The sequence below is a fragment of the Xiphophorus hellerii genome, chromosome 16, assembly GCF_003331165.1.
Source record: "Xiphophorus hellerii strain 12219 chromosome 16, Xiphophorus_hellerii-4.1, whole genome shotgun sequence".
In the NCBI taxonomy this organism is placed as follows: Eukaryota; Metazoa; Chordata; class Actinopteri; order Cyprinodontiformes; family Poeciliidae; genus Xiphophorus; species Xiphophorus hellerii.
Window position 1 is genome coordinate 14,912,077 of NC_045687.1, and position 26,874 is coordinate 14,938,950.

Consider the following 26,874-nt stretch of genomic DNA (forward strand, 5'->3'; position numbering starts at 1 on the left):
ATTCATCACATAAATGTTAACAAAATGCAGAAGAAAACAGTCAAATTCAAAGAATTTTGAGGAAATGGTCAATCTCAGAAAAAAATATATCTGCAATAAAGTAAAACCAATGTTAGTTAATTTTTTTTTTTGTACCAGTTTGTTCATGTAAATTTTGGCTGCTAATAGTGCATGCAGCTGAAAGTACTCTGTTCATTCTGACAAGCAAATTTAAAAAAAAAACCATCCTTGTTATGCTTTAAAACGAAAAACAAACTGAAGGTGAAAAAGCAAAACAACAAAAAGTGGAAAGAATGTTCTGCTTCAATTTGAAATAACTGCATTCAGTCTCATTATGCGTTATCAAGCTGTTCCAATTTATTATAAGTTGGATTGTGATAAAAAAACAGACCCTCCAAAAAGAAAAAAAAAACGAAGACAACAAAAAACCGAAACAAAACAAAAGCAAAACATGCTTTGATAGTGAGGGCACGTTTTAGGACAGCACACAGCCACACCGGAAGAATGAAGAACAGAGCCCGAGTGTATAATTATAATGTACGTTCTACGTCATCGGTAATTCCTGAAAAGGGAGGAGCTTCACCCGGCAAAGTTTTTAATTCCGCATTAACTTTTTTTTTTCAGCGTTAGTTTCCTACGGCGACAACATGCGCTTCATGTGTCTTTGTGTATCTCGAAATGAGGTAAAGAATTTTGAGTTATAGTAGAAATATTTACTTAATGTATAGACCTGCTAAAGAGCAAACGCTGGTGTTTATATATGTATTCCTGCTATGTCGTGGAAGTGAATGCAACTCTGTGAATAGCAGCACATTTACCTGACTGGAGGGTCTCGTGACGTTCAGTGCGGTGACTTGTTTTTACCGAGCTTTTGGTCCGTTATGTAAATTTACTCGCTTTAAGTAAAGATAAATCTACGGAATGAAAACGTGTTTGTTTTTCAGAAACTTGAGGTCCAAATGTGATGGCCACACCTACGACGTGGTGGCTGCTGTCCGTCTTGCTGGTCACCTTCCCGTACTGTTGTTGTTCTAGCCCAGGTAGGCTTATTCAAATTTGTATATTACTGGGAGAAGAGTATCTCGAAGTTTCATTTTATACAATTTAGCTCCTTACTTGCATATTTCCTCAGAAATTAACAAGTTTATTTTTTTTTACCAATATTATAAAATGAGCTGTACTGTTAATCATATGTTTTGCTTGAGTTGAAAATACTATTATATCAAGGAGCAATATTTTTATTTTAAAAATATATTAAAAATAAACTTTCATCCTGTGGTAATATCGATTATATAGGATTGTTTAATTCTGTTCCTTGAACATTTTCACCTAGTTGCTTCCACTGGTTTATTTTATTTTTTTTTTAAATGCTGTATTTGCTTTTTAAAATATGCCCAAATGCAGTTGTCTAGTACTATTTAACTGTATAGTTAAACGGTGCTACTGTTAGAAAGCATCCTTGTTGGTTGTTTTTAGAGCAGTATTTGAATTTGCAATGTTCTGACTGTATGTATGCAGTAAATTAATTTTTCAACACTATTTGATGCTGCTTTTCTTGTGATCACAGTTAAAACCACAAAATATGCGGTGATCAGATTAATCAGTTAAGTCTATTTTAACAATCCCTAGCTTTATTTTTGCTTTGCATTATCTGAGCAATTCTTTGCACACTCTAAACATGATTTGATTTGCAGTCTACATTAAAGGGGAAGTGGTCTTAAAGGAAGACTGTAGCTACCTGCTTCCTGTTAACACGGCAACTACTGTGCCTTCTTGTAATGTCTCATGTGCAAGTATTGAACTGATTACTGCAAAGCACACGTAGGCTTATGAGAAATGGGTAAAGGTGACAGGCGTGTGTTGAATGTGTGAAAAAACGTGTATGCTTGAGAGAGGCGAATGAGCATGTGCGTGACTAAAACATCCTTTGTATTGTTGTGTTTAAAGTGAGTGTAAACTAATTTTAAACAATGCAACAATTGTTGCATTGTTTCTTTGAGTTGTAACTTATTGTGCATTCTTTAGAGAACTGCTTCCTGTTTGTTTTTGCTTTTATTTTTGATCAATTTTACCTACCAGATCAAATATTGATACTGACGAGCAGTAAAATAGGGGCCTTTTTTTTCTCTTTCTTTTTCTCTGTGTTGTGAAAATGACAAGATGTCGTATTTTACCATGTTGGTTACATAGAAAATGTCACGGACGCTTGGATTTTTTTTTCTGACTCATACCCCTGGCAGCTTCACACAGTGGTTATTATATTTTTGTTTTGTGACTCACGAGGATAGTACCTCCCATAACTCCACTGCTTTTTTGGCTCTGTGAGATCTTTTTCTGTTTATAAATAAATTGCACATATATCTGCACAACTATTTCTTAATGATCAATGTTCTGAGTTCTTGCTGGGCACAAATGTGAAATGTCAGTGGTAAAGCTACTGACAAACCACCCACAAAATAGTTCCAGAGCACTAATACCTCATTTAACTGACTATAAGTAAGACTTTCTCATTAGAAAAGCACAGATGTTTTAGCTGAAGACAAATTACTTCTCCCAAACAGACTGAGTAATCATCATCTTCTTCTTCAGTCATATCCTGTTTTACTGGAAACTATGTTGCTCTGTGTTGTATCTAAAATAAAGTACACTTAAAGGAAAAGCTACTGCAAAAAGACCAGCTGGAGCTAAATATTCATTCTCATTTGTTATCTATTAGAAAATAAAATAAAATTTTTTTTAACATTGTATTATGGAATGTACGAAAGGCATGCAATTGTAACATTACCAGAAGAGTCAATGTATTGATGGAACATTGGATTTAGGGAGTGAAAAAATGCTTTTTGAGGATTTTGCCATCTAAAAAAAAAAGCCAAACAAGAAATTACATTTACGTAAATATTCAAAGCCTTTGTCATGAAGCTCAAAATTGGTCTGTTGCATTTTTTAAATGTTTCCACAGCTTACATGGAGTCCACATGTGTAGGTTTAGTTAAACTGACTAGATCTGGAAAGGCACAGACCTTTCTATGTTAGATCCCACAGCTAACAGCAGGTCAGAGGTAAAAATCAAGCATGAAACCAAAGGAATTATCTGTAGACCTCCAAGACAGGACTGTCTTGAGGTGCCGATCTTGGGAAGGATACAGAAACATTTCTGCTGCTTTGAAGGTTCCAGTGAGTTCAGTCGCCTCCATTATTGTTGAGTGGAAGAAATTTGGAATCAGCAGGATTCTCCCTAGTGCCAGTCAGCCATCAAACCTGATCGATCAGGGAGGCGATCAAGAAACCAATGGTCACTCTGTCAGATCTCTAGGTTTCCTCTGTGGAGAGTGGAGAACCTTTTTCACATGGCAGCCCGTATGGAGTTTGCCCAAAAGGCACCTGAAGGACTACACCACGAGAAATTAAATTATCTGGTCTGAGATTGAACACTTTGGTGTGAACACCAGGAGTAAAGTTTGGAGGAAATCAGACACAACTCATCACCAGGACAATACCACCCCTACAGTGAAGAATGGTGGTGGAAAAAGTGAAGCACTATCAATACCTTCCGGATCCACTACATACCAGCAGGAGGTTGCTCAGAGACCTATTTTATTCTTGAGGTAGAGGAACTATTCAGTGGATTTTTGGCATGGAAATAATTTCATGTGGAGAGAGAGGAAAACATTTAGGTCTGCACTCATTCATAACTAATATGTAAATAGCACCAATGAATAATGTCTGTTATTTAATCCATCATATGTGATGCAAAGAAAGTCTACAAATCCATATATCTGGCAGGAAAAACAATGCATCTATGCTGACACATTTTCTCTATGTGCTCACCAGGTCTTCCTACTCCTCCCTCTAACCTTGAGTGCTGCAGACCGTGCGATCAGACGGACTGTTCAGTTATTAAATGCATTTGGGATCCAAAAACCCACCCTGATAGCCGCACTATCTACACCCTTCACTGGAAGTCAGAAAATGAAGAGTAAACACACTTTCTGCTCTTAATCTCCCAAAATTAAACATTTTTAAGCCCTGCTTTTTTTTTTTTTGCCTTGGCCTGTCCTCTCACGTCGTCTTCTGCTTTTTTTCAGGGAAGAGCCTGTGACCTATGGGAATAGCTCAGACGGGTATATCCATCGGGAAAACTTCGAGAGCCATGGAGAACTCCGGGTTTGGGTCCAGGCTCAGAATCAGAACGGTTCTGTCAAATCTCAGGAAATTGTTATCCACACCCAACACATCAGTACGTCTACTCCCAAGTTTTTCTAATGAAGTCGCAGAACAATCCCCAGTATCTGAAAAAAATAGATATTTCTGATACTATTAGAATACCTTCATTGTATTAATTTTGTGACTCGTATATCAGATTGAACATTTTGGGGGTGTCTGCCTGATCTGTGGTCCTCTGTCTCTTTCCCAATCACACCAGTCAAGCCACCCCCACCTACAATTACATCAAGTGATGAAGATCTGTTAGAGGTTTACTGGAGCACCATCTGTGGCAAGCTAGAGCTTAATGTTGGAGTCTGTGACGTTAGATATCGTACTGAGGATGACCAAAACTGGATTTGGGTAAGTTTGGCAAATTAGTTTTATATGATATTGGGTGTTTTTGTACTTTTTTCCAAGAATTAATCCCAAACTTTTACCTTGGTTCTTTCATCACAGACTGACTATAACTTAAGTAGCAGCTACGGAATCATAGAACCCCAGCCCAGCACAGTTTACATATTTCAGGTCCGTTGTAAATGTGACCATAGCCTGATCAGTGACTGGAGTCCAAACTTTCTAAGAAAAAGTGCTGAGTCTTGTGAGTATTTATTTTTTTGGCATTCGACAAGAAATGTAAATGTGTTTTATTGCCTTGTACATGGCTGCTTAGGTCATATGCCACTATTAAACTGTAAAAACTTTGCACAAAACATTGTGCTTTGTCAGGTAATTCTTTGTTGTAGCAATATTTATTGGCAAACAGTCTTACTTAATCAGAAAACTTGTTTACTAACCTTTAAATGGTGTCACATTTGTAAGCAAAATATATTTGTGGGTTGAGGTGCAGAGTAAAGTATTTGAAAAAGTTTCCAAATCCTTTCTGCCAATGACTTATTCTGCTTTTAACTCTTGTTCACTGATGTGATTAGATTGGGTGAATAAAAAAATGAAGTATAATGGAAATGTACAAATTTATTTATTTAATGATCGGGGGCCTCAGTAGTGTGTGAAAATCCTGCACCGCGTCACAACAACTGGTTACCTCATAGTTCTGGTCACCAGGTCTCACACAAGTGTACATTGGGGTTGAGGGTAGATAGGAAGACAATCCAGCTTCCTAATTCTGGACGTATTTAGCCTTTGACAAACCGTGCTCTGGGAGACAGAGTATTGTCATTTTTGGGGATAGTTTGTTCCCTCAAATTGGAGACCTGGGATTACCACTTGTTGCAGTATCAACAGAGTTCCTCATTGCCTCCAGTGGTGAAAAGTTTCGTTTTTCCAGTAAGGGAGAAGCTGCTGAGTAGGCTGAGTTGGCTGAGTTGGCAAATTTCTGATGATTGCAACCCTCTGCTCATACTATTTTTATGTAGGCCAAAAAGTTCAACCTTGGTTTTATTTGTTATAATGTGGTTACAATTTTTTGCAATAGGCTTTATGTAAGAGAACTAGAGTAAGGTGGTTGAGGGTGATGGGAAGTAAGTACAAACAAAGGTCACTCTGGTTTTATTTGCAAATAAATGCAATCTTGCACTTTTTTCCACGTTGTTATTTAGCGCTATTTTGTGCTGATGTTTCACAAAATCCCAATAAAATGCAATGAAGTTTAGTTCTCTAATATGGCAAAATGTTCAAGGGGCAAATGCAAAAAAAAATACAGATGTAAATTTTTGGACTATAATCAAATGAATAGCTTTCATGGTAATTGTTTAAACATGAGATGCTGAATAAATACATTTTGAGATGTATGCCATTTGAGTTTTATCCTCTGACTTATGTCTTAAAAGAATAATGATGTCTAAACATATTCTGTCTAGTCACTTAATGACTTATCTTTACATTTATCCACAATGCCAATAATTTTTGTATTGACGGAATCACTGATCATTCTATCAGGATTCAAAAACAACTTTTCACTCTTTAAGAAACGTATCAGCACTACAAAAGTTGACATTTAGGATTTGAGATGTCTTTGTATTAGGTAGATTTAATGTGTGTGGAGTACATAGCATTTGTCTTTTTTTCTCATTTTTGTACTACATCTCCTCTGCATTCATTTCTCAGCCCCGGTTGGAGAGGTTGATGCATGGTGGGACTGTGGGCTGCTTCTGTCAAACTCTGACTGTTTTCTGAACTGGAAGGTAAGATCAAAGATGAATTTATAGGGCATCTCTAGCTCTCTCTAAATGCATATTCAGCACTCAGTCAGTACCATCTCTTTGTCTCTGGCTTGTCCAGAATCTTTCTATTTCTCAGGCCCGAGGTTACATTCTTCGATATGAAATCACAGTTTTCTACATTAATGGCACTAAACAGCTAATAAATGTGTCCACGGACAACCCAAGCAGCCTCTTTGTGTATGATGAAAGGAAGTGGCGCCTCATCTCATCTCTGAAGGATGTGTCATCTGTTAGTGTATCAGCCTACAATGCTCTCGGTGCTACAAAAGCTTCTTGTCTGCCTAGGCAGAGACCAGGTATCTATTTCCTTTAATTTACTTTTGACTTTTGTAAACAAAGTAGTTTTTGATAGAATAGTTTTAGCATTAGGGATAAATGCTTTAATATGAGTCGTCAGAGTTTCTGTCAGAGTTGCTGCTAAAAGGACATTATGTCAGCGTACAATAGACGTCATGATTATTTCACAATGCTTGTGTTTCCTCTGTGGATTAACAGGGCTAAAACCTATTTTGTCTCCTATATAGGAAAACAAGCAACTGAACCAAAAATTTACCTCGAGATGAACGAAAAGAACCTCACTGTGTCCTGGAACCTGTCCTCCGAGGTTTCCGACAGCATCAAACAGTATGTGGTGCAATACAAAGAGTGTCTACCTGGAAGCGGATTTGACTGGATCAAAGTGGACAGTAAACAGACCACTGTCGTTTTTAAAGGTTAGTGACCTGTGTTTGCATGTTCCTCTTGTTACACAGATGTATTTGGCTTCTTTGCGGTGGTTCAGAAAGATTTAAGCTGTTTAGTGTTGTTTTTGTTAAGTTTGGAACATATTTTTTATTTTAAATTATGGTTCTTTTACTCTCATGTGTCTCCATCTATAGGTACATTTAAAAAGTACACATCATACCAAGTATCATTGTTTGCAGTGTCAAACTTGAATGAAATTAGTCAGCTTGCAACAGCTACAGGATATTCAGCTCAGGGAGGTGAGAGTGCTGATTTATTCTCCATAAATCCCTTGTCACTGTATTTTCTTGTATTGAAGGTTTAATGAGCTCATAATCTCTTTCTCCATCAGTTCCCTCTAAAGTGCCTTCATTCAAGGTGTTTGATATTGTTGGAACTGCTGTGACTCTGGATTGGGAGCCAGTTCCCTGTTCCAACCAGAGGGGGGTGATCTTGTACTATGAAATAGGACTGAACACGCAAGGAGGTACAAAATGCTATGAATAATATGATATAATACATTTAATTATAGTAGATTGCATAATAGAAAAAGTAGGATGCACAGAAGTTTTCAGTTTCTAGGACAAACAGATTTCTTTAGATTATATATTTTTTCTGACGGGCAACAAAGCAGTAAAAACTCTCTAACTCCAATTACAAACAATCAAATTGCAAACATAGCATAAAAAGTAAATATATCACAATTAAACAACCAGCAATAATAGTATTTTAGATATGTTCTGTAGTTACTGTATGTTGCAGCTCTTTCTTTCCTGTCCAATTCCCCTTAGCTTAATTATTTTTACTAACTTAAATGACTAATTTATTCGGTTTAGTGCAATAAAGCTTAAAAAGCAGATACATTATGCATGCATATAAAGAAATTGAAGATGTTAAAATAAAATGAAAACATTCTCTTCGACAGAATAGAATTTTCCTATATGGATATGTAGGGATTCCAACTAAAGATAAAAATATTGATCACATCCAGAGAAATGTACTTGGCAAAGCAGCAACAGAAGACAAAACAAAGTAGGAAAGACAAGAAATGAACATGACAAAAATTGTAAAGAAAATAGCTAAATAACATAAAAGAACAAAAAAGACTGTCATATTGTGGCCCTTGAATGAAATGGTGATATCTCATGTAGGAATGAGCTAATAACCACTGCATTATAACATGAAAAATTATCCTTTTTCTTATTTTACTCACAGAAGTGGCAACAACACAAGTAGATTATTTTGATAGTAGAGGATATTAATTTAAAATGGATATTTTAATAAAAGTATTACAACTAAACAAAACAATCTTTAGTTTTTTCTAAGTTAGGATGCTCTTTGACTGTGTGGATTGATGGTCCTATGTTTTTTTTTTTTTTTTTTTCTTAACCTCAGATCCAAAACACATTTCTACTCTAGTGCGCAACATAAATGTCACCTCAGGTTCAACTTGCAAGCTGGAGGCTCTTAGTCCAGGTCAGAAATACGTGGCTTGGATAAGGGCTGTGAGCGCTGCTGGGCCCAGTGAAAAGGTCAACACAACATTCACAATCAATCATCATGAAGATTATGGTATGTATGCCATTATGTATTAACTTTATGTTAATATGTAGTATCCTGTAAAATGGTTGTAACAAGTAAATTTGTTACATTTCTTTCTTTCACCATATTTCTATTTCTTGTCAGCATTTGTGACTCCCATTGTGGTGATTGTGCTGCTGGTCATCACGACAGCTCTCACCAGTTTCATACTATGGTAAGAAAATCATTGCTAGTTACCTTGACACCAATCATCAAAGAACATTAATACTGACGATACAAAGCAAATATATATACTTTGTCTGCAAAAATGTTCACATCCCTTGAACTTGTTCACATTTTGTTTGGCTACAACCGTAAACATAAATTAATTTTTTGTAATTTTGTATGAAAGACCAACACAGTGTAGTGAATCTTTTAGGACATGACTCTATGGTGTTTGTATGGAAATTTCTGCCCATTCTTCTGTGCAGATTAGCTTGCACACATTCAACATAAATGTAGAGCTGCTATGATTGACAATTTCCAAGGCTAACCCCAGAATTTGAGTAGTAGTGGAGCCATTCTATTCTATTTCATAAAAATGCTTTGATATAAGCCACTCCATTGTAGCTTCAGCTGTATGTTTAGGAGAGTTGTAAGGCTCAAGCCTGTTACATCCTCCATTGGATTGTTTTCCCCAGAATGCTAAAGTCTTGTATTTAGCCCCATTCATCTTTCCTTCAACTCTGATTAGCTAATTGTGTAAAATGTTGGTGAATCTTTTCATATTTTTACGAGTAACAATTTTGAGAACCATGCATCTTGTTGTTTTTTTCTACATCTATGCCATCATCTGCTACTTTATGCAATTAAACTCCCTTTGAAATATAGTGAAGTTTGTTTGTAATGTGAAAAAGTTCTTGGGAATTTTTTGCCATTTGTGATCAACTATATGAAATTTAACATGGTTGAACAGTTTTTGAAGTATTGATGGTATCTGTTCATGTATTTTTTTTTTTTGCTTTCAGTGTTTTTCAAGGAGCCAAAAAAGAGTGCCCACTTCTACCTCATTGTCTGTATGAGAAAGTGCCAGATCCCAGCAACAGCCAAATCTTCAAACAGATGAAGCGCCAGGTGAGCAAAAATCAAATCTCCAATCAACTGTAATTATTAAAAATACTTTCAGTTATTTGGTATTTAATCACAATGACATGCTGTTTGTTTATGTTTTACTTATAAAATGTAAAAAATAATAGTCTTCTCTTTGATCTGCACTGTAGATTAACGAGCCCTTGACTTGGATGCGCGGTCCCCTCTACGAACCTTATCCAACGATCTCTGTTTTGGAAGTTGTGGAAATAAAATCCAAGGTATTTGACCCTGACATGATGAAAAAGGAGAATGCCTGTCACCTGATGGACTGCCAGGATGATCAACAGGAGGATCCCACCAGAGAAAACAGTGGCAGTACAGACAGCAGATATGGGAGGAAGGAGTACAGTAAAATGGTCGACTCTGATGAAGAGAGGAATGATTGTTGGAGCTCATCAGAGGAAGAACAGTCTACCTCAGGTTATGAAAAGCACTTCATGCCCTCTCCTTTGGAAGTAATGGTGGAGTAACAGCATGCTTCCTCTGGATCATGAATGTTAGTTTTTAGTCTTTGTCCGTTTTACAATTTTCTGTGTTGTTTATAATAAGACTTTGTCTAATAAGCTTTGTCAGTGTAATTGCAGGAAAGACTCATGACAAACAGCACCAGCATTTTGTGACTCTCAAGTTGTATTTTCTATGTTTATAAATCTGATCAAATTTTGTTGAATAAATTTCTGTTTTCATTTTTGTTATTTTTTGCTGTTCCATCTTTCTTGCATTGAACTTGATTAGAAGAATTTTGGATTAAAGCAGTATATTTGGAGGGGGGAAATGTTTTAGATCATAATTCCATCGTCATAAAGAGATTATTTTAGTCGGTTACAATATTATTTGCATATCAAACATCCTGAAATACACAATTGTAGTTATAAGCTTTTTAAAAAAATCCAAAAAGTTAAGCTGCCTTGCCAGTAGTGTGTGTTTTAAAACTGCATTCTATGAATGAAGTGGGGTCAGAGTGAGTCCAAGGATCAAGCATCCCCTAATATAATTATGTTACCCTTAAAATACAGAGAGATTACATCCAAACCTTTAAATATATTTAGTGAGCTCATACCTGGATTTTTCTACAAAGCATGCAGAATTTCCAAAATGTTTAACTTGTTGAGTGTAAATCTTAATCCTGGTTGCTTGTAAATGTTGACTTGTACAATATTTTCAAATGAAAGTTAAAAAATCGTTTTGGGCCAGCACTATTCTCTTTATTTCTTGCTTCCAGAAATCCTTTTGAGAATATTGCCTTCTTTAGACTTGTAAAATATTCCTCAAGAGTCAAGACTTTCTCATGTATAAAAGAGGGAGTAACTTGTCTTTGACACAGAACTGTGTATGTCAATAACAATTGAACTTTACCTTGTTTGTAGTGTAAATATTATATGCAATACAGCTACTAATTTCACAAGTTCTCGGGTTTATAGAGTGTGAACCTGTGACCAACAACAAAACCTCAACCACTGTAAATATCAGCAAAGGTGTTGCTTTTAATTGATCAAGGTGCAAAATGTGTTTGGACTTGTTACTGGCACCTGACTTCTCTTTAAATTGAGAGGTTAATTCTTGAAACAAAAATAATAGATTAGATGTGCTTTTATTTTCACCCTAACTGTTGTTTTTTTTTTTTGCATGAAAATGGAGACCTTAGAATGTCATTAAGCCAGTAAGGCGAATCTGTACAACCTCAGAAAATACTGAAGGCTGTAAGTAACTCCATTATGACAGAGTTGTACAACTTAGGCTTCATTTGGCGTTAAAATCATGTCCTATGACCACTCAGGTCAGCATAGCTTTCCCCCTTAATAAATTAATTAGAAGTGTGTATGTTGTGCTTTCTTAGGTTATACACAAAAGTGGTTGATGATCTGACATACTTAGATGCAATAAGCCATGTCACAACAATCTCTCTGAAGTACACTAGACTTCCCCCAGATACTTGAAAACAAAATATTCCTTCAAGGAAGTTACAAGTTAAGACATTTGGAAGATACCGTTATTGCAATACAAAAATCTAAAATGTCACAATCACTTAAGATACATTTATTAGCCGAACAACACCAGTAATGACACTTAATAATAGGGGTTTTTTTTGTGAGAAAAAGTTTTCAAAAATGGGAAGACTATTTTATTCTTAGCACAAGTTTTACACATAATCTCGCGTGACTTTAGCTATCTGAAATCCTGTGCTTAACGGAAGCCGCTGTAGGTCAATTTAAGTCGGCGTGCTCATTTGAACTGATACGAAGCAGAAGACGGGCGGCCCATTACTGATTATACAACTTTCCAATCAATATTGTAGGTACAGTTTCAGAGGGGCTTATTTTCAACAAAGTATGTTATTACGTCGTTCGCACGGCATTTTAGAAGACATGTTGACGAAGCAACGATCAAAACGAATGTCGACGTTAGCTCGGCTAGTAATTTTAGCATTAGCAGCTTAGCGGCTAACGGTAGCCGGGAAAACGTGTTCAGCTAATTTTTAAAATTACTACTGGATTTGTGTCAGTATCGTGTAACGTTGGACATGTGTTAGAAACTTCTGGTTCTCAGAATAATTGTAGATCGGGTCTGTTTGTGTTACAATAGGGGGAGTTATTAGTTTCAACTCGGGGCACATTGTGAGCATACCGGGGGGAACTGCCTCACCGTGTAGGCCTGAAGTAGAAGGGCAACTTTTGCAGCATCAGGTTTGCTGTATTAAGTAAATCAATTAAAACGTGCCACATGCTAAACTACCGGTGTGTTATTCGGTCAGGATAACGCGCCGTTATATTATTTCTGGTGGTCGCATCGTGGTAGTCCCCAGTCGTAGCGCATTTGTTTCCTCGTAACTTTTCTCCGCACGCGTCTCCTCCGATGACCCGCGTGTCTTTGGCCCACCCGCTGGCAACCTCCGCGTTGAAATTTGGGCTAAAATATTGAGACCAGCTGCGTGGACTGGCGGACCGGGTGGCGTGGGGGCGGGGATAGGATTAACATGAGGTGGTTAAGCCGGGTCACGGAGATTTTAGCTGGTCGTGTGTGGTTTAATGGCTTTGTTTTTGTGCCGCAAACATGTTCTACTTAAAACCCATTTGCTAACAGACAAGATTTGTTCCCACTTGAGCCAGCGCTGCGTTGGTGCCTGTAGATTGTAGCTTGTTGCTAGCCTGACTATACATGTGGATCTGAAATGATGCATTAAAACCACCTGACCTCCACTGATGGTTTTTGTATTCATACTGTCTGATCTGAAACCACATGCTTTCACCATATTCTGCGTGTTACGTGCATCTCACCGCACATGTTGAAATGTAGCTGCTTCTGTGTCAACAGGATGGAGTGGCAGCCAGATGAACAGGGACTCCAGCAGGTCCTCCAGCTGCTTAAAGACTCCCAGTCGCCCAACACTGTCACACAAAGAGCAGTTCAACAAGTATCCTGCTGCAGTGTAATCTTAAGGGGTAGCTATGCACCCATCTGAATTTTGTGGCCAGTTTCCAATACAAATTTGAGCAGATTCTGATTTCTCCTTTAGCACTATAAAAGGGTTTTAAAATGTTCTATAGTGTTTCTGCAATTGATTTTTTTTGTGACCATTGGGAAGCCCATGAAAGTTCTAAAAATTAATATTGATCTCACAATTTAATTTGGCATTCTTATATTGGCTATAAATTTTGGTAGCATTACTAAAACCAGAGTTTCCATGTGTATTTTTTTAATTACTGTAGATTCATTCCTTGTCGCTGAGATTATCAAAAAGTTATAAATATGGATGACATAGACATACTACTTTGTGATGCATTTTGATAGTGATAGAAAATCTTTAAAAATCATTGCTATTTAATTTTGGCAGAAGATTGGTCGGTTATATCTGTGTCTTCATACAGTCATAAATCTGCAAATGCTGCTTTTAGAAATTAAACTAACTCCTTGTCAAATGAACTCAGTTAATTAAAAAATAGTTAATTAATCCTAAAGGGAAATGAAATAATACAGTAGTTACAATGTTAGTCTGGAGCCGAATATAAACCAACCACCACCAGATTTGTCTGTGCGTCTGTAAACGAGTGTGTACTTTATGGGAAATTGATGCTAAGGATCAACTGTGGTTGTTGAATTCAATATTGAGCTAATTTGACATGTGTAACACAAGCACTTTAACAAAGCTGGAGCTTCTAAACTTTAGACAGTTCCTCAAAGTGTTTTGTCTGACTTGGTGAATAACATTGTCCTTAACTGCTTTACTAGAAACTCGAGCAACTCAATCAGTTCCCCGATTTCAACAACTATCTCATCTTTGTCCTCACTAGACTGAAAACGGAAGGTAAGCATGTGGCGTTTGGTTGAATTCAAACACCTCTCTAGGAATTTGAAGATGAACTTATGTCATGTTTTATTAATTCATACATGATTTTTACAAGCTGTCAACATGTCTTTCTTGCTTCACTAATCATGTTTGGGGACATTCTTCTACACGTAGGAATGTCAACAGGTCTGAAGTACACTGATACCGTTCTAATTAATTCTGTGCTTACACTTGAGCTGCCGGCGTTTAGCTTGGATATTCCTTTTATTAGAACAGGGTTTAGAAGATTGTGTGTTAAGATCTTCTAAATCTTCATGTTTTAGAAGATTTCCTGCTTTAATGTGCCTGATTCAACTGATTGCAGATCAACAAACGCCTGTTAATCAGTCATCAATTGAAATCAGCTGGACTGAAGCAAGGAAATACCTAAAACATGCAGGGAAGTGTGCCTTGAGGACCAGGGTTGGGAAACACTGTATTAGAATGTATACAAAGACAGAAAATAACTAAATCAACTGAATCTGTAACTTCGGCAGAGAATAAAACAAGATAAATCAATGCCAAGTCTTATGTCTGTCTTTTTATGCCCTTAATTTACTGTATTCCTCTCACTCAATTCATACGCCAATTTCTTTATTTCTTCTCTGCTCAGATGAGCCGACTCGCTCTTTGAGTGGTTTGATACTGAAGAACAATGTTAAGGCCCACTACCAGAACTTTCCTTCAGGAGTTTCCGATTTCATCAAGCGGGAATGCCTCAACAGCATCGGCGATCCGTCTCCGCTTATCCGGGCCACCATTGGTGAGGATTTAAAAAAAAAAATTCTCCCCTAAATAAATGAATGAACTGTTCTCGTTATTTCTGTTACCATCTGGAGATGATGCATTTAAAACCTCTGAGTACTCGTGAAGTTCTTTGTATTCATACTGTCTGATCCAGAACCGCTGCAAACACTGTGCCCATATGGTCGACTTTTAAACATGATTGGAGGCTGTTGTATTAATCTCTGCCTTTTCTGCTCTGCCAGGCATCCTCATCACTACGATTGCCTCCAAAGGAGAGCTGCAATCATGGCCAGAGCTGCTGCCACAGCTCTGCAACTTGCTCGACTCGGAGGATTACAACACTTGTGAGGTCAGTACCTGCAGAGCTGCGACTTTAATAACGCTATTTTAGACAAAATCTACTTCCTGATGGCTAGCTACTTCTTTAGACCAACTTGTGAACAAGATTGATTGAAAGTTGAAATGTGTGCAGTGCTTTTAATCCCTATTTCTCTACGTCGATCTTCTGATTTCGTCTCGTTCTCTCCTCTGTGTCTCCGTCTATGTTTGCGTTTGATTTGACAGCCTTTCTGTGTATGTCCGTGTCTCAGGGCTCGTTCGGGGCATTGCAGAAGATCTGCGAGGACTCATCGGAGCTGCTGGACAGCGACGCTCTGAACAGGCCCCTCAACGTTATGATACCTAAATTTCTTCAGTTCTTCAAGCATTGCAGTCCAAAGATTAGGTACAGGAGAGAGCAGGAAATGCTACTTGTGTGTCTCATGCAGTTGGAGACGTTGCAGATGGTTTTGCAGGTCCTAAAGTAATTCCTGACATCTTGCTGTGATCAGAACTAGCCATCTGTCAGCAGCTTGGTTTCCCTTTTAAAGCAGTTTTTTTTTCTTTTTTACTTTACTTGAGAATGTTTTAAATGAGGGAAAACATATTTATTCAGTGCAGAAAAAGGTTATATTTGTTTATAAAAAAAATCTTTTTGCTACACTGATGGACTGATTTTTCTTGCAGGTCCCACGCTATCGCCTGCGTGAACCAGTTCATCATCGGGAGAGCCCAGGCGCTCATGGACAACATTGACACCTTTATAGAGGTTAGTTAGCTTGTGGTGGTCATTAAATCAGTGTATGCATTGAAAACGGTTTGCATCCTTGACATTGCTTCCCTTCTTCTCTCATTCAGAGTCTGTTTGTGCTGGCAGCAGACGAAGACTCCGAGGTCCGTAAGAACGTGTGCAGAGCGCTGGTCATGTTGCTGGAAGTCCGCATCGACCGTCTAATCCCCCATATGCACAGCATCATTCAGGTGAGTTCAGGCCAGCAGGCGGCTTTAGAGAAGCTGAGCGAACGTTTTGTCCATATGGGGCGACCTATGAACTCTGTTTTCTCCGTCTCCTACAGTATATGCTGCAGCGGACTCAGGATCCTGATGAGAACGTGGCTCTGGAAGCCTGCGAGTTCTGGTTGACTTTAGCGGAGCAACCAATTTGTAAGGAGGCGCTGTCTGGACATCTGGTGCAGTGAGTAACTTTTGTACTAGTAGTGTAGTCTGGTGGTTTACTGTTGAATTTGAGGAATAAAGGTGATGGATAGCTTGTAATTTGTAAGCAAAGTTTATTTCATTTAATCATCACCTGATCCAGAATTTCTTTGGATTGTCTTGTAGGTTCTGAAAGGGTGGTTGTGTGTTGGTTGCAGAAGTGTGATATGAAAGTGGTTCAGGGTTGATCAATTCTACTTGCACGCAAAACGCATTCAGTCACACGGTGGCAGCAGCAATGTTAAGCTATGAGGTTGCTTAGCTTCTTCGTGCAATTGAAGCTGGTCAGAGTCGATAGATGAAGCTTGATATCGTTCACATCCTTCAGGACGAAGCATGTTTGTGTTAGGATGGCCTAGTCAAATCTAAGTACAATTGGTAAGCCTTGTAGTGGCATTGTTCACAACGATTGTAGCTCCAACATTCCCTTTTCTCTACTTTATATTGATTCGTCAACTAAAGTCCAAAGAAAATGCTTTGAAGTTTTAAGTAAAATCACAGAACATGAAGCTCAAGAGGTGGGTTTTTTTTCTTCTTCTTTTAGCTGCTGTTCTACTCACTAATTCATTCTTCTCCCCCTTTAGACTGACCCCTGTTCTGGTAAACGGGATGAAGTATTCAGAGATCGACATCATACTATTGAAGGTAAGAATAGTGTTTGATACTTTGCAGATGCAACACACAGAGTCTGAAGGAGTCTGACACACTTGCTGATGCGCCTGAGGCGTTCACGTTTGAATTTACTGCAAAGAGCTCATTATGACGGAGCAGCTTGGTGCTGAGGCGGTACTTCCTGGTTTTTCAGGGAGACGTGGAGGAAGACGAGGCGGTGCCGGACAGCGAGCAGGACATCAAGCCCCGCTTCCATAAGTCGCGCACTGTCACCTTGCAGCACGAAGGAGGGGAGGGGGAAGAGGACGAAGACATCGAAGATGAGGATGACGACGACGACGATGATGCGCTGACTGACTGGAACCTGCGTAAGTAATGAGAAATTTAGTTCGTGTGGTCAGAAAAGGATGTGTGTGTTTTTCAAACTTTAAGTCTGGTTCTCATTGCAATTTTAGTAAAAGTAAGTGATTTATTTCTGAACCAGCCTAATTGATTTTCCAAGTATGGAAACTGAAACCTCCTTTGTTAATTTGTCTGTATATTTAAAGTATGTGATTTTTTTTTTTCCCCTCCCTCCCTTCTTTTTTTTTTTTTTTCTCAAATCTTAGGAAAGTGTTCAGCTGCAGCACTCGACGTTCTGGCCAACGTGTTCCGTGACGAGCTGCTGCCTCACCTTCTGCCGCTTCTGAAAGGGTTGCTCTTCCATCCTGACTGGGTCATCAAGGAGTCTGGCATCCTGGTGCTTGGAGCCATAGCTGAAGGTCAGAATAGCAGAATGACCTTCTGTTGCTGTGGCATTCAGTCCATGTTGTGAAAGGGTGCAGTTTTTATTTACATGCATGTATTCATTGTTTTGTGGTGTTTAGGAGAAAATCTATGGAATGGGATTTGTTGTTTTTAATGATCAGTTTGCTAAATCTTGCTAAAGGGAAACACAGACATCGATGTGTCAAACTTAAAAGCGGATAAATTTTAAATACGAGAACATGAAAACTTAAGACTAAGATGTTCATAGCTCTCCTAACTGCAATATTATGTTTTAAATTGACTTTTTTAAAAATATATAAATTTACACTTTTTAGTTTTCTTTAAGAGGTGTGGCTGTTTGATACATGGATCATTTTATATTAAGTGAATTATATCCTGGTAGTTTTGTCTCACCTGAAGTGCTTAGTTTAAAACCTTACACCTCTGTATCTTATTTACAGATGACAGCTTTCTTAGCATGACATTTGCCCATTTAAGTAACTAACTTTTTTATTTATTTTATTTTAATGGCAGCATCAGCCTTGCAGAATCACATCCATATTTATGCATTCAAGAGATGCGTCACTCTGAATTTTTGAGGTTGAGTTCCAATCATGTATATTTTTCTTCAATAAATCTAAGAGCAGCAGCATAAAACTTTTTGATCAATAAAATGCTTTTTAATTGCGGTATAGTGTTTTACTAATGTTTTAAAAATGGACATAAATAGTTGAGTCTTTCAATTGTATTTTGAATAAATTTAGCGGTTAGCGTGGCTATCTTTACCTATACAGCCGTATCTGTGTGTATTCCCTGGAAAATGTAAATGGTTGCCCTTTGAACTCTGAGATTTCCATAAAGCTGTCAACAAATTCAGCTCCCAAGACCTTATAGCTGTTGGCCACGGTGTGTTCAGCTATCGAAAAAAAGATTGAAATGTTGAATTTCTGATTGTTTTATTTTCAACTAATCAGTACCTGGACATGATGAAACACCCAGCTCATTGAGACAAAATGATACGTTTTGTTCCCAAAACATTTTCTGATCCAGATACTGAATAATTAATGACTCTAGTTGGTGCAGTGGAGTATTTGTTCAGACTTGGCCCAGCAGTGCTTTAGCCATGCTGAAGTTTTGACATCAGAAATGCGGATCCTGTACAGGGAAGTGTTGAACTTGTCTGATTCTGCTCACCAGCTGATTTCTCTGCTACTCTAACCAGCGAGGGGTGCCTTCTGTTTTAAACTGTTTATAGACATCTAGAACAGTTCATGAAGAAATCACCGTTACTTTTGCAGCCACTATCATTCAATTTGCTCCATTTATTATTGGTTTGTAAAAGTAAATTTTCTCCTGTTCTTGTGGTTCCCTTCCCACCCCAGGTTGCATGCAGGGCATGGTGCCCTACCTGCCTGAGCTCATCCCTCACCTCATCCAGAGTCTAAGCGACAAGAAGGCCCTGGTGCGCTCCATCGCCTGCTGGACCTTGAGTCGCTACGCGCATTGGGTGGTCTCCCAGCCCCCAGACTCCTATCTCAAACCCCTCATGACTGAGCTCCTGAAGCGCATCTTGGACAGCAACAAGAGGGTGCAGGAGGCCGCCTGCAGGTGAGCCGCTATCCTCTCCTCCTCTGCTCTTCTTTATGTGGACATGATAATTTCTGCACATTGATTAACAGTGATGCACTTTTTTTTTTCCCCCTCTGATGCATGTTCTGCTTGTGTTAAACTTTATGAATTACACCCAGATTGAGAAAAATAAGAATTTCCATCTTGGGTTTTCAGCTCCTTTGCCACCCTGGAGGAGGAGGCGTGCACAGAACTGGTCCCCTACCTGAGCTTCATCCTGGACACTCTGGTGTTTGCCTTCGGGAAGTACCAACACAAGAATCTCCTCATCCTGTACGATGCTATCGGGACTTTGGCAGATTCAGTGGGTCACCATCTTAATCAACCTGTAAGTGTCTTCCCTCTCCCCCCTCTGTAAGTCAGTTCTTTCTTGCCTCTATGACCTCAGTGTTTTGATTTGAATCCATTTGAGATGATGCGTTTAGATTTGCATAGACGGGACAATAATAGGCTGACTATTGTCTGTGAATTTGCAAGTGTGTCGTCAGTGTTGCCGTTGAAGGTGTGTCTTGTTGGAGGAAATTGAAATTGCAATTCCAACGGAAAAACAAACTAGGACATAACTACTTTAGCACTATTCTAATCCAGGAAAAAAAACTAAAGGATTTGAAAATACAAAACTCTGTTTTACCAATCTCTACAAATTACTCATTTAAAGTGATCACCATCTTCACATGGCGAAAAACTGAATGATTCATAAAAAAATTGATCCATATATTATAAAGTTTGTGACTCTTTAGTTGCCAGGCACAGAAATTTGCTAAGTAGAAAAGCAACGATTATGCCTTTCTGGACCAATACTGATTTCCAGCTAGTCTGCTTTTCTTTCCCTTTTTTAAAAATATCTATAATGGATAAAAGTAATTCATTTGCTGCAGATGCTTTGATGGAGGAAATAGTTCAGAATCCAACAGGAGAATTTGGCTCTTTACGTCCCATCAAAGCAAATGTATCTTGTGTAGACATGCTAAACTTGCTGTGGGCTGAATAGACCTTCAAAGGTGGGAGCATGTAGTTTTAATGTTTATAGTAAAGGAGTGGTAAGACTTAGTTTTTTTTTTCACTGCTTTATTTACTCATCACTAATCAGAGGCATGTTTTCTAGGAGTACATTCAGAAGCTGATGCCCCCTTTAATAGCAAAGTGGAATCAGCTAAAAGATGAAGACAAGGATCTTTTCCCATTATTAGAGGTGAGTGTCTTTAGGGTAAAAATATATTTTCTCATGCAAGTTCTTTCAAATGACCAAAATCATAAATTAAACAAGAGTTTTCTAGCTACTGGCATGTTTAAGCAAACCCCTTAATTGTTGTTTTTCTTCCAGTGTCTGTCGTCCGTAGCGACAGCGCTGCAGAGTGGCTTCCTGCCGTATTGTGAGCCCGTTTATCAGCGCTGCGTCACGTTGGTCCAGAAGACGCTTGCTCAGGCAATGGTGAGAACCCAAAAACACTCTCTAAACATTTTTCTTAAGAGTTTCCACACATGTGAAGCATACGCCTTCTCTTGTCTGTCCAGATGTATAACCAGCATCCTGACCAGTACGAGGCTCCAGACAAAGATTTTATGATCGTGGCCTTGGATCTGCTGAGTGGACTTGCCGAGGGTCTCGGTGGCCACGTGGAGCAACTAGTGGCTCGATCGAACATAATGACCCTTCTCTTTCAGTGCATGCAGGTGTGAACGGAATTTTTGATTCTTCACTTTTGTGGTTAAAATACTGGATATGTTATTTTTTTTTGTTTTTTTTTTTGCTCTTAAGTGTAACAGGGATTTTTCTGGTTCTGTCACAGGACACCATGCCTGAAGTGAGACAAAGCTCCTTCGCCCTGCTGGGGGATCTAACCAAGGCGTGCTTCCTCCATGTGAAGCCCTGCATTGGTAAGTCACTTTAATCTCCAGTAAATAAATGTCACCTAGAAATAAGTTTGTATCTGCTATAGTCATACATGGCTCGTCTTTAACTAACGAAGCCTGAAAATAAATAGCATTATCATTTTGTAACCGTTGTGTGCTTTGCCTACTTCCAGCTGAGTTTATGCCCATCCTGGGGCTCAACCTGAACCCAGAGTTTATCTCTGTGTGTAACAACGCCACCTGGGCCATCGGGGAGATCTCTATGCAAATGGGTAAGAGAGCTGCTCCTGGTTTAAATGACTTATTTCTGTTTTTAATTAAAAAGTGATCAGTATCTGGACGTGATGAAACACCCAGCTCATTGATACACAATGATACATTTTGTTCCCAAAACATTTTCTGATCCAGATACTGAATACTTCATGGTTCTAGTTTAGGGTAGAGTTTCTAGTCTTGTAAGATAATTTTTTTCTTGTTTGTTTGGAAACTGTGTTGCTCTTTTTTCTTATGCATTTATACTTAGATTTGTATCTATAGGATATGAATATCAGTGTCTTATAGAAGTTCATAAATCCATTATTGTTGCAGAAGATTTTTTTGTTGTTGTTGTTGTTCCAGTAGTCTTCACTTGTCTTCTCTGCTCTTCCTCCTCTGTGTAGGTGCAGAGATGCAGCCTTACGTTGGCATGGTGCTCCCTCACCTGGTGGAGATCATCAACAGACCCAACACACCCAAAACTCTGCTGGAAAACACAGGTACACACACACGATCAACGATACACACAAGTTCTCTTGACAGACCAACAGATGACCTGAAGCGTTTTGTTGCGTTTTGACGTCTGCAGCCATTACGATCGGCAGACTCGGGTTCGTCTGCCCTCAGGAAGTGGCTCCACAGCTCCAGCATTTCATCAGACCCTGGTGCGTCACTTGTAAAAGTTTCTATTTTTGAAAATAGTCTTGAAACAAATATGTTGATCTTTTTTTTATTATTATTATTTTTTTATAAAAGGTGCACGTCATTGAGAAATATTAGAGATAACGAGGAGAAGGATTCAGCTTTTCGGGGAATCTGTGTTATGATTGGTGTCAATCCTGCAGGAGTTGTACAGGTGAGGTGATTTATTTCTGCTAGACATATGTCGGATTATAAAACTACGAAGGTTCTATGTTCAAATCTCATCTTTGCAGGACTTTATTTTCTTCTGTGACGCTGTGGCTTCATGGGTCAATCCAAAGGACGACCTGCGAGATATGTTTTATAAGGTAAGTGACAGATGAGGAGTAATCCTAATCTTTCCCTGTTCGGTCTCTGCTCACCACACTGTGATGATCATTCATCAGACATTCGAAATCTGATTTCAAGGTGTGGATGATTATGATTCTGAGAAGTGTGGTTCAAGCCTCTTTTCACAAAACCCTCTCAAAGTTTATTGGTCCTTGAGACGGCAAACTTGTGTTATTACACCATTATCAATAAATTACTTGAAAATGGTCTCAAATCAACAACATTATTGCTTATCGCAATAATTACTGGGACAATTTATTGTGAGGGGCCTATCTCTATTTGCCCTTAATACCTACACCAGATGTATCTCAGTGTGATATGATTTATCACCTCCATCCAAATCCAATTTAAATTTTTTTCTCCGTTCTGGTTCTGTTCAACATTACCTGATATAAATGTATGCCCATTAGCCTTCCAGTGCAGATTCAACTATGAAAGCATGTCAGAGAGCTTAGATGGGTTTTTTTTCTCTCCAGATCCTGCATGGCTTCAAGGACCAGGTTGGAGAAGAGAACTGGCAGCAGTTCTCTGAGCAGTTCCCCCCTCTGTTGAAAGAGCGACTATCGGCCTGCTACGGTGTCTAATCCAACCCTTGTTTCACTGACCTGTCAAGTAAGTAAGTCCTTGCCATCGAAAGGCCATTTCCTCCAGGTCGAAGACCTCTGGATGTGATGAAACACCCAGCTCATTGAGAACTAATGATACATTTTGTTCCCAATTTCATTGTTCTGATCCAGAATCCCACTTTTCACCAGTGCAGGTGTTTCTCACCAGTGAAGTCTCTTGTTAAATGACTTTTGTTTTTTTTCTTTTTTTTTTTCTTCCAGGTTCATGAAGGGGAGGGTAACAGGGGAACTCATTGCACTGCCCAAATCATGGGGAGAAAGTGGAGCTGGAGGGATGCGACTGGCCCCGATCCTCCAGTCTGCGGATGGCCTCCTTTTCCCCTGCGCCCTGTTTGTCTCTGAGGGAGGGTGGGATGAGGGCGGTAGCTGAGGGAGGGTAAACCAGGGATATATGTATACCTCTCGTAATAAATGCCTCACTGCTAGAAACTCAAAAGTGACTTTCGCCAACCGCAATCCAGGGACCTCGGGTAGGTGAGGGCAACACAGCGGGGTTGGGGGGAGCAGAGTTCAGACCCCCCGTCTTCACGATTGGATTGTTCATACAAGTTAGTGACGTCTGGATGGGGAGGGGGGGTGGGCAGATAGGTACAAAAAGTAATTATCCGAACCAGCAAATACTACAAAGCATGTAGGACGCTCACATGTAGCTGTTAAAACAGAAAACGGATGCTTTTACTTTGTAATGATGTGCACAGAACCTTTGCACCTTTTCCAAGAGAATTGCATACACCTTTCTATATGCACACTCATACAAACGCGCATCTTTGTTCATATGTACATTTCCGTCTGATCTGTAGATTTCCTTTCTAACTTTAGGACTTTATTTCTTTCCCGTCAACAGAAGCAGTTAAGGTTTACGTCAACCCAGTTCCAACATACTATAATCCACATTATCTAGGCTTTAAGTTGCATGTTCACGTGAATGTCTCGTTTATTTGTGGCACTAATCGTCAGTTTTCGGGCCGTCTGCCGCGTTGGCTCATGTGTCCCCTCCGATCATTCTAATCATCGCCCCCTATAGTTTTAACCGAGGTTGTTTGCGTTAAGACCGGCTATAGATAAATTCAGGAAATAAGTTAATGTTTGATGCATCAAGATTGCTAATACTGTAAGCAGATCAAGAATCGCATTCGCTGCTGTGGCTTTGTTGTTAGTATATTTAAAGAAATGGACTCACCGAGAGAAATCACCAAGAACGAGTTCCTACTGGTATAAATGCACTTTTTTTTCTGTTCCGATGAAATAGAATTTCTATTGTAAGACGTACAGTGATGATATACTGAAGTTGTTAGCTTATCTGGATAAGTGACTTTTAGGACTGCTGTAAGCAAAATGATAATAAAGTTAAGAGTAAGACTTAAGCGAGGCCATAGATTCGTAACTCCTGAACGGGGATGAATAGGATCATAGGAAGAAGGCACTGCACCTATAAATGCATCGTAAATGGTTTCTGCCTCTCTCTCTTCACACTTCAGGGTTAGAGATGCACTGAAGAGATTTTTGTGGCCAATTTCCAATCTCGGTTGTTTTAATTTGTCAATCCACCAGTACTAGTTTTAGCCGATTCTGATTTCGGTTTAAAACCAATTAATACAATCTATAAATTTTATTTTTAGATTACAATAATAATATATGTCACTTCTTCTTTCTTTTTTTATTCCAGTCTTACTATTAGCTGTTATTTGTAGTGTGAGAAGAGGAGGGTTCATGCCATATGTGCTAGAGTTGCTACTTTAATGCAAAGATTGTATGTCGACAGTCAGCATTACTGAAACAAGTGTCTCCTTGTGTATTCCCTAAAGAATGTAGATCCTTAAGGCCTTGTCAGACCGTACTGTGTTTGGGAACACAAGTAAGGTTCTATTTATGCTATTTTTTAGCTTTGGTCACTAAAAGAGATGTAAAGTTTTCACTGCAACCTCTTATGGGGTGGTAGCCTTGAATTTAAAAAAAAGAATAAAATAATTTCACATCAGAATATTAATCTTGTTTTTGCTTCTTTGTGGCTCTTGAAGGATGAATTATCCACACTGGGAGAGCAGCACTGCCACCATGTGGCACTTTGTGGTAAAGGGGACCAAGAAACTTTAATTGGACTGTTAACTAAGATTTCTAAAAGGTTGTCAACATATGTATTAAAAAAATCAAATCTTTCTTTATTGCAGCCTAAAAAAACCCAAATGTTTTATTGTGCAGAGCCACCTCTAAATTCAATTGAAACTGGCTACTTCAGAGTAATCTTCACTTAAGAGTATTGCATATGGGACATTCACTGACTGGGAAAATATCAGATATCCAAGTTTCAACTTTTTTTTTCCCTTCAGTGCATCTCTATTCTTGGTTATTAATTTTTGAGGCATCCCTGATCTTAAACATTAGAGTTTTAGCAGTTTTCTAGCGTGGCTGCTGGACTTACATGGTACTGCTCCTGCTTCCTATCAAACTAGTGATTGTTGCCATATGTTCTCCTGTTGATACTGTGTAGGTTACATCTGGGAATGCTGGGAGTCATTTTAATTCTTAGATTACACTGGTTACCTTATCCGTGGGAGTGTTGGTTATATTTTTTAAGTTCTTGTCCATAGTTGATGGGTTACATTGGAAGTGTGTGTGTGGATCTTTGCCTGTTGGCGTTTACAGATGTACTTCTTAGACATAATTTTGCACCAGCCCTACTCTGAAATTGTTCTAGGGAGTACAGTCTGACTCATTTCTGCTTTCATGTAGCCCCCAGATGTATTTGGTTGCCAGAGAGTAAGTGATTTTGGTTGTCAGGTTGCTTAAATAAAACCTCCAAAGATGAAGGTGTTTTCATAAAAATAAATCTATTCCTGCCTGATTGAATAAAGAGATGCCAGCTTCTGTTGATGGATTATGCATTTTGTAGGTTAATGTGATTTTTTTTTCCTTCCACAAATGTGACAGATTAATTTTTTGTTACTGATATGACTGTTTAGGATCTGAAACCACTTTCTGCAGCACCACAATGAGACCACGGCTCATTTGGAGGTGCAAAAGGAAGCATTGACAAGCGCTCACAAGTGAAATTGTGCCGAATACAGTAGAATGTTTCATTTGGTAATAAAAAAAAAGTAAACTCCCATGTATGTTCTGTTTTTCCACTTATAATTTTTTTTTCTTTTGTTTACTGTTCATTAGTTTTTTTTTATTTATTTATTTTTATTTGTTTTATGTATTTTATTGTGCTATTATGCACAATTTCTTTTTATTTTTTTGGATTTCAAAAGGTTTTTTTTTTATTCTTTTTATTTAAAGAGAAGCTTTCTTTTGTTTTACAGCTTATCATCTGATTATGTTACATTTGATGTGGGCTGAAGGCAAGTCAACGCCGGAAGATAATTTGAGGGGGAAATGTGGAAAACAAATCAACCTTTTTCTATTCTAAAGCTTGGCAAATGAATTTAATTTCTTTTTTGCTGACCTGTGGTGCAGGTGGGATTTGATCTGATGTACCCTTGTGTAGTAATTGTGAAGAGGGGAAACTTTTTCCTTTTTAGATCTTTGAGTTGGCTGAAAGTTTTGTACCGTAAATGATAAATGTATAGAACAATCATTGTGTTGAGAGTAACATCTGAAACCTGTCTTGTTTGGATTATGTGCCATGGCACCTGACAACAATATGGAATGAATGCCACTCTTAGAGACTTCATGAGCAGTTTTTTTGCTTTTAAATTTCTACAAAATAAAACGTGAATTATCCTGGAATTTG

At 38.5% G+C, this 26,874-nt stretch overlaps 2 protein-coding genes and 1 non-coding gene across 4 annotated transcripts; all 3 read left to right on the top strand.

Moving 5' to 3' along the window:
* Positions 1-526: 526 nt before the first annotated feature.
* On the top strand, positions 527-10,477 carry il12rb2l (interleukin 12 receptor, beta 2a, like). The gene is made up of 15 exons (XM_032588253.1): positions 527-683; positions 945-1,040; positions 3,832-3,976; positions 4,086-4,237; positions 4,424-4,566; positions 4,663-4,804; positions 6,271-6,347; positions 6,445-6,682; positions 6,911-7,099; positions 7,265-7,369; positions 7,462-7,596; positions 8,505-8,681; positions 8,796-8,865; positions 9,659-9,764; positions 9,911-10,477. Exons 2-15 carry the CDS (start codon positions 965-967, stop codon positions 10,250-10,252), a joined length of 2,097 nt encoding a protein of 698 aa, XP_032444144.1. The 5' UTR covers positions 527-683; positions 945-964; the 3' UTR covers positions 10,253-10,477.
* A 1,494-nt stretch (positions 10,478-11,971) lies between these two features.
* LOC116735634 (transportin-2-like) lies at positions 11,972-26,870 on the top strand. 2 transcript variants are annotated; one of them, XM_032587652.1, is made up of 25 exons: positions 11,972-12,074; positions 13,095-13,194; positions 14,010-14,085; positions 14,720-14,869; positions 15,096-15,202; positions 15,444-15,577; positions 15,859-15,940; positions 16,030-16,152; positions 16,248-16,366; positions 16,971-17,031; positions 17,192-17,366; positions 17,607-17,759; positions 19,128-19,353; positions 19,531-19,702; positions 20,480-20,566; positions 20,699-20,806; positions 20,890-21,048; positions 21,165-21,252; positions 21,402-21,500; positions 21,888-21,983; positions 22,073-22,148; positions 22,240-22,339; positions 22,419-22,493; positions 22,992-23,127; positions 23,343-26,870. In XM_032587652.1, the coding sequence occupies exons 2-24, from the start codon at positions 13,096-13,098 to the stop codon at positions 23,097-23,099; spliced, it is 2,673 nt and encodes an 890-aa protein (XP_032443543.1). In that variant the 5' UTR covers positions 11,972-12,074; position 13,095; the 3' UTR covers positions 23,100-23,127; positions 23,343-26,870. The 2 variants fall into 2 exon arrangements, with proteins under 2 accessions (XP_032443543.1, XP_032443544.1); XM_032587653.1 differs by lacking the exons at positions 11,972-12,074; positions 13,095-13,194; positions 14,010-14,085; positions 14,720-14,869 and having other exon boundaries at positions 15,095-15,202; positions 15,418-15,577.
* LOC116736312 (small nucleolar RNA SNORD41) lies at positions 12,946-13,013 on the top strand. Its single transcript, XR_004342522.1, has one exon. It is a non-coding gene; the product is annotated as a small nucleolar RNA SNORD41 (small nucleolar RNA).
* Positions 26,871-26,874: the final 4 nt, after the last annotated feature.

Bases quoted from the DNA above. Each gene is read 5' to 3' on its own strand.
- LOC116735634 (XM_032587652.1), top strand. From the start codon at position 13,096: ATGGAGTGGCAGCCAGATGAACAGGGACTCCAGCAGGTCCTCCAGCTG. The intron at 21,049-21,164 runs GTGTGAACGGAA...GTTCTGTCACAG, and splicing joins TTCTCTTTCAGTGCATGCAG to GACACCATGCCTGAAGTGAG. The intron at 21,253-21,401 runs GTAAGTCACTTT...GCCTACTTCCAG, and splicing joins CCATGTGAAGCCCTGCATTG to CTGAGTTTATGCCCATCCTG.
- il12rb2l (XM_032588253.1), top strand. From the start codon at position 965: ATGGCCACACCTACGACGTGGTGGCTGCTGTCCGTCTTGCTGGTCACC. The intron at 4,567-4,662 runs GTAAGTTTGGCA...CTTTCATCACAG, and splicing joins ATGACCAAAACTGGATTTGG to ACTGACTATAACTTAAGTAG. The intron at 9,765-9,910 runs GTGAGCAAAAAT...TCTGCACTGTAG, and splicing joins TCAAACAGATGAAGCGCCAG to ATTAACGAGCCCTTGACTTG.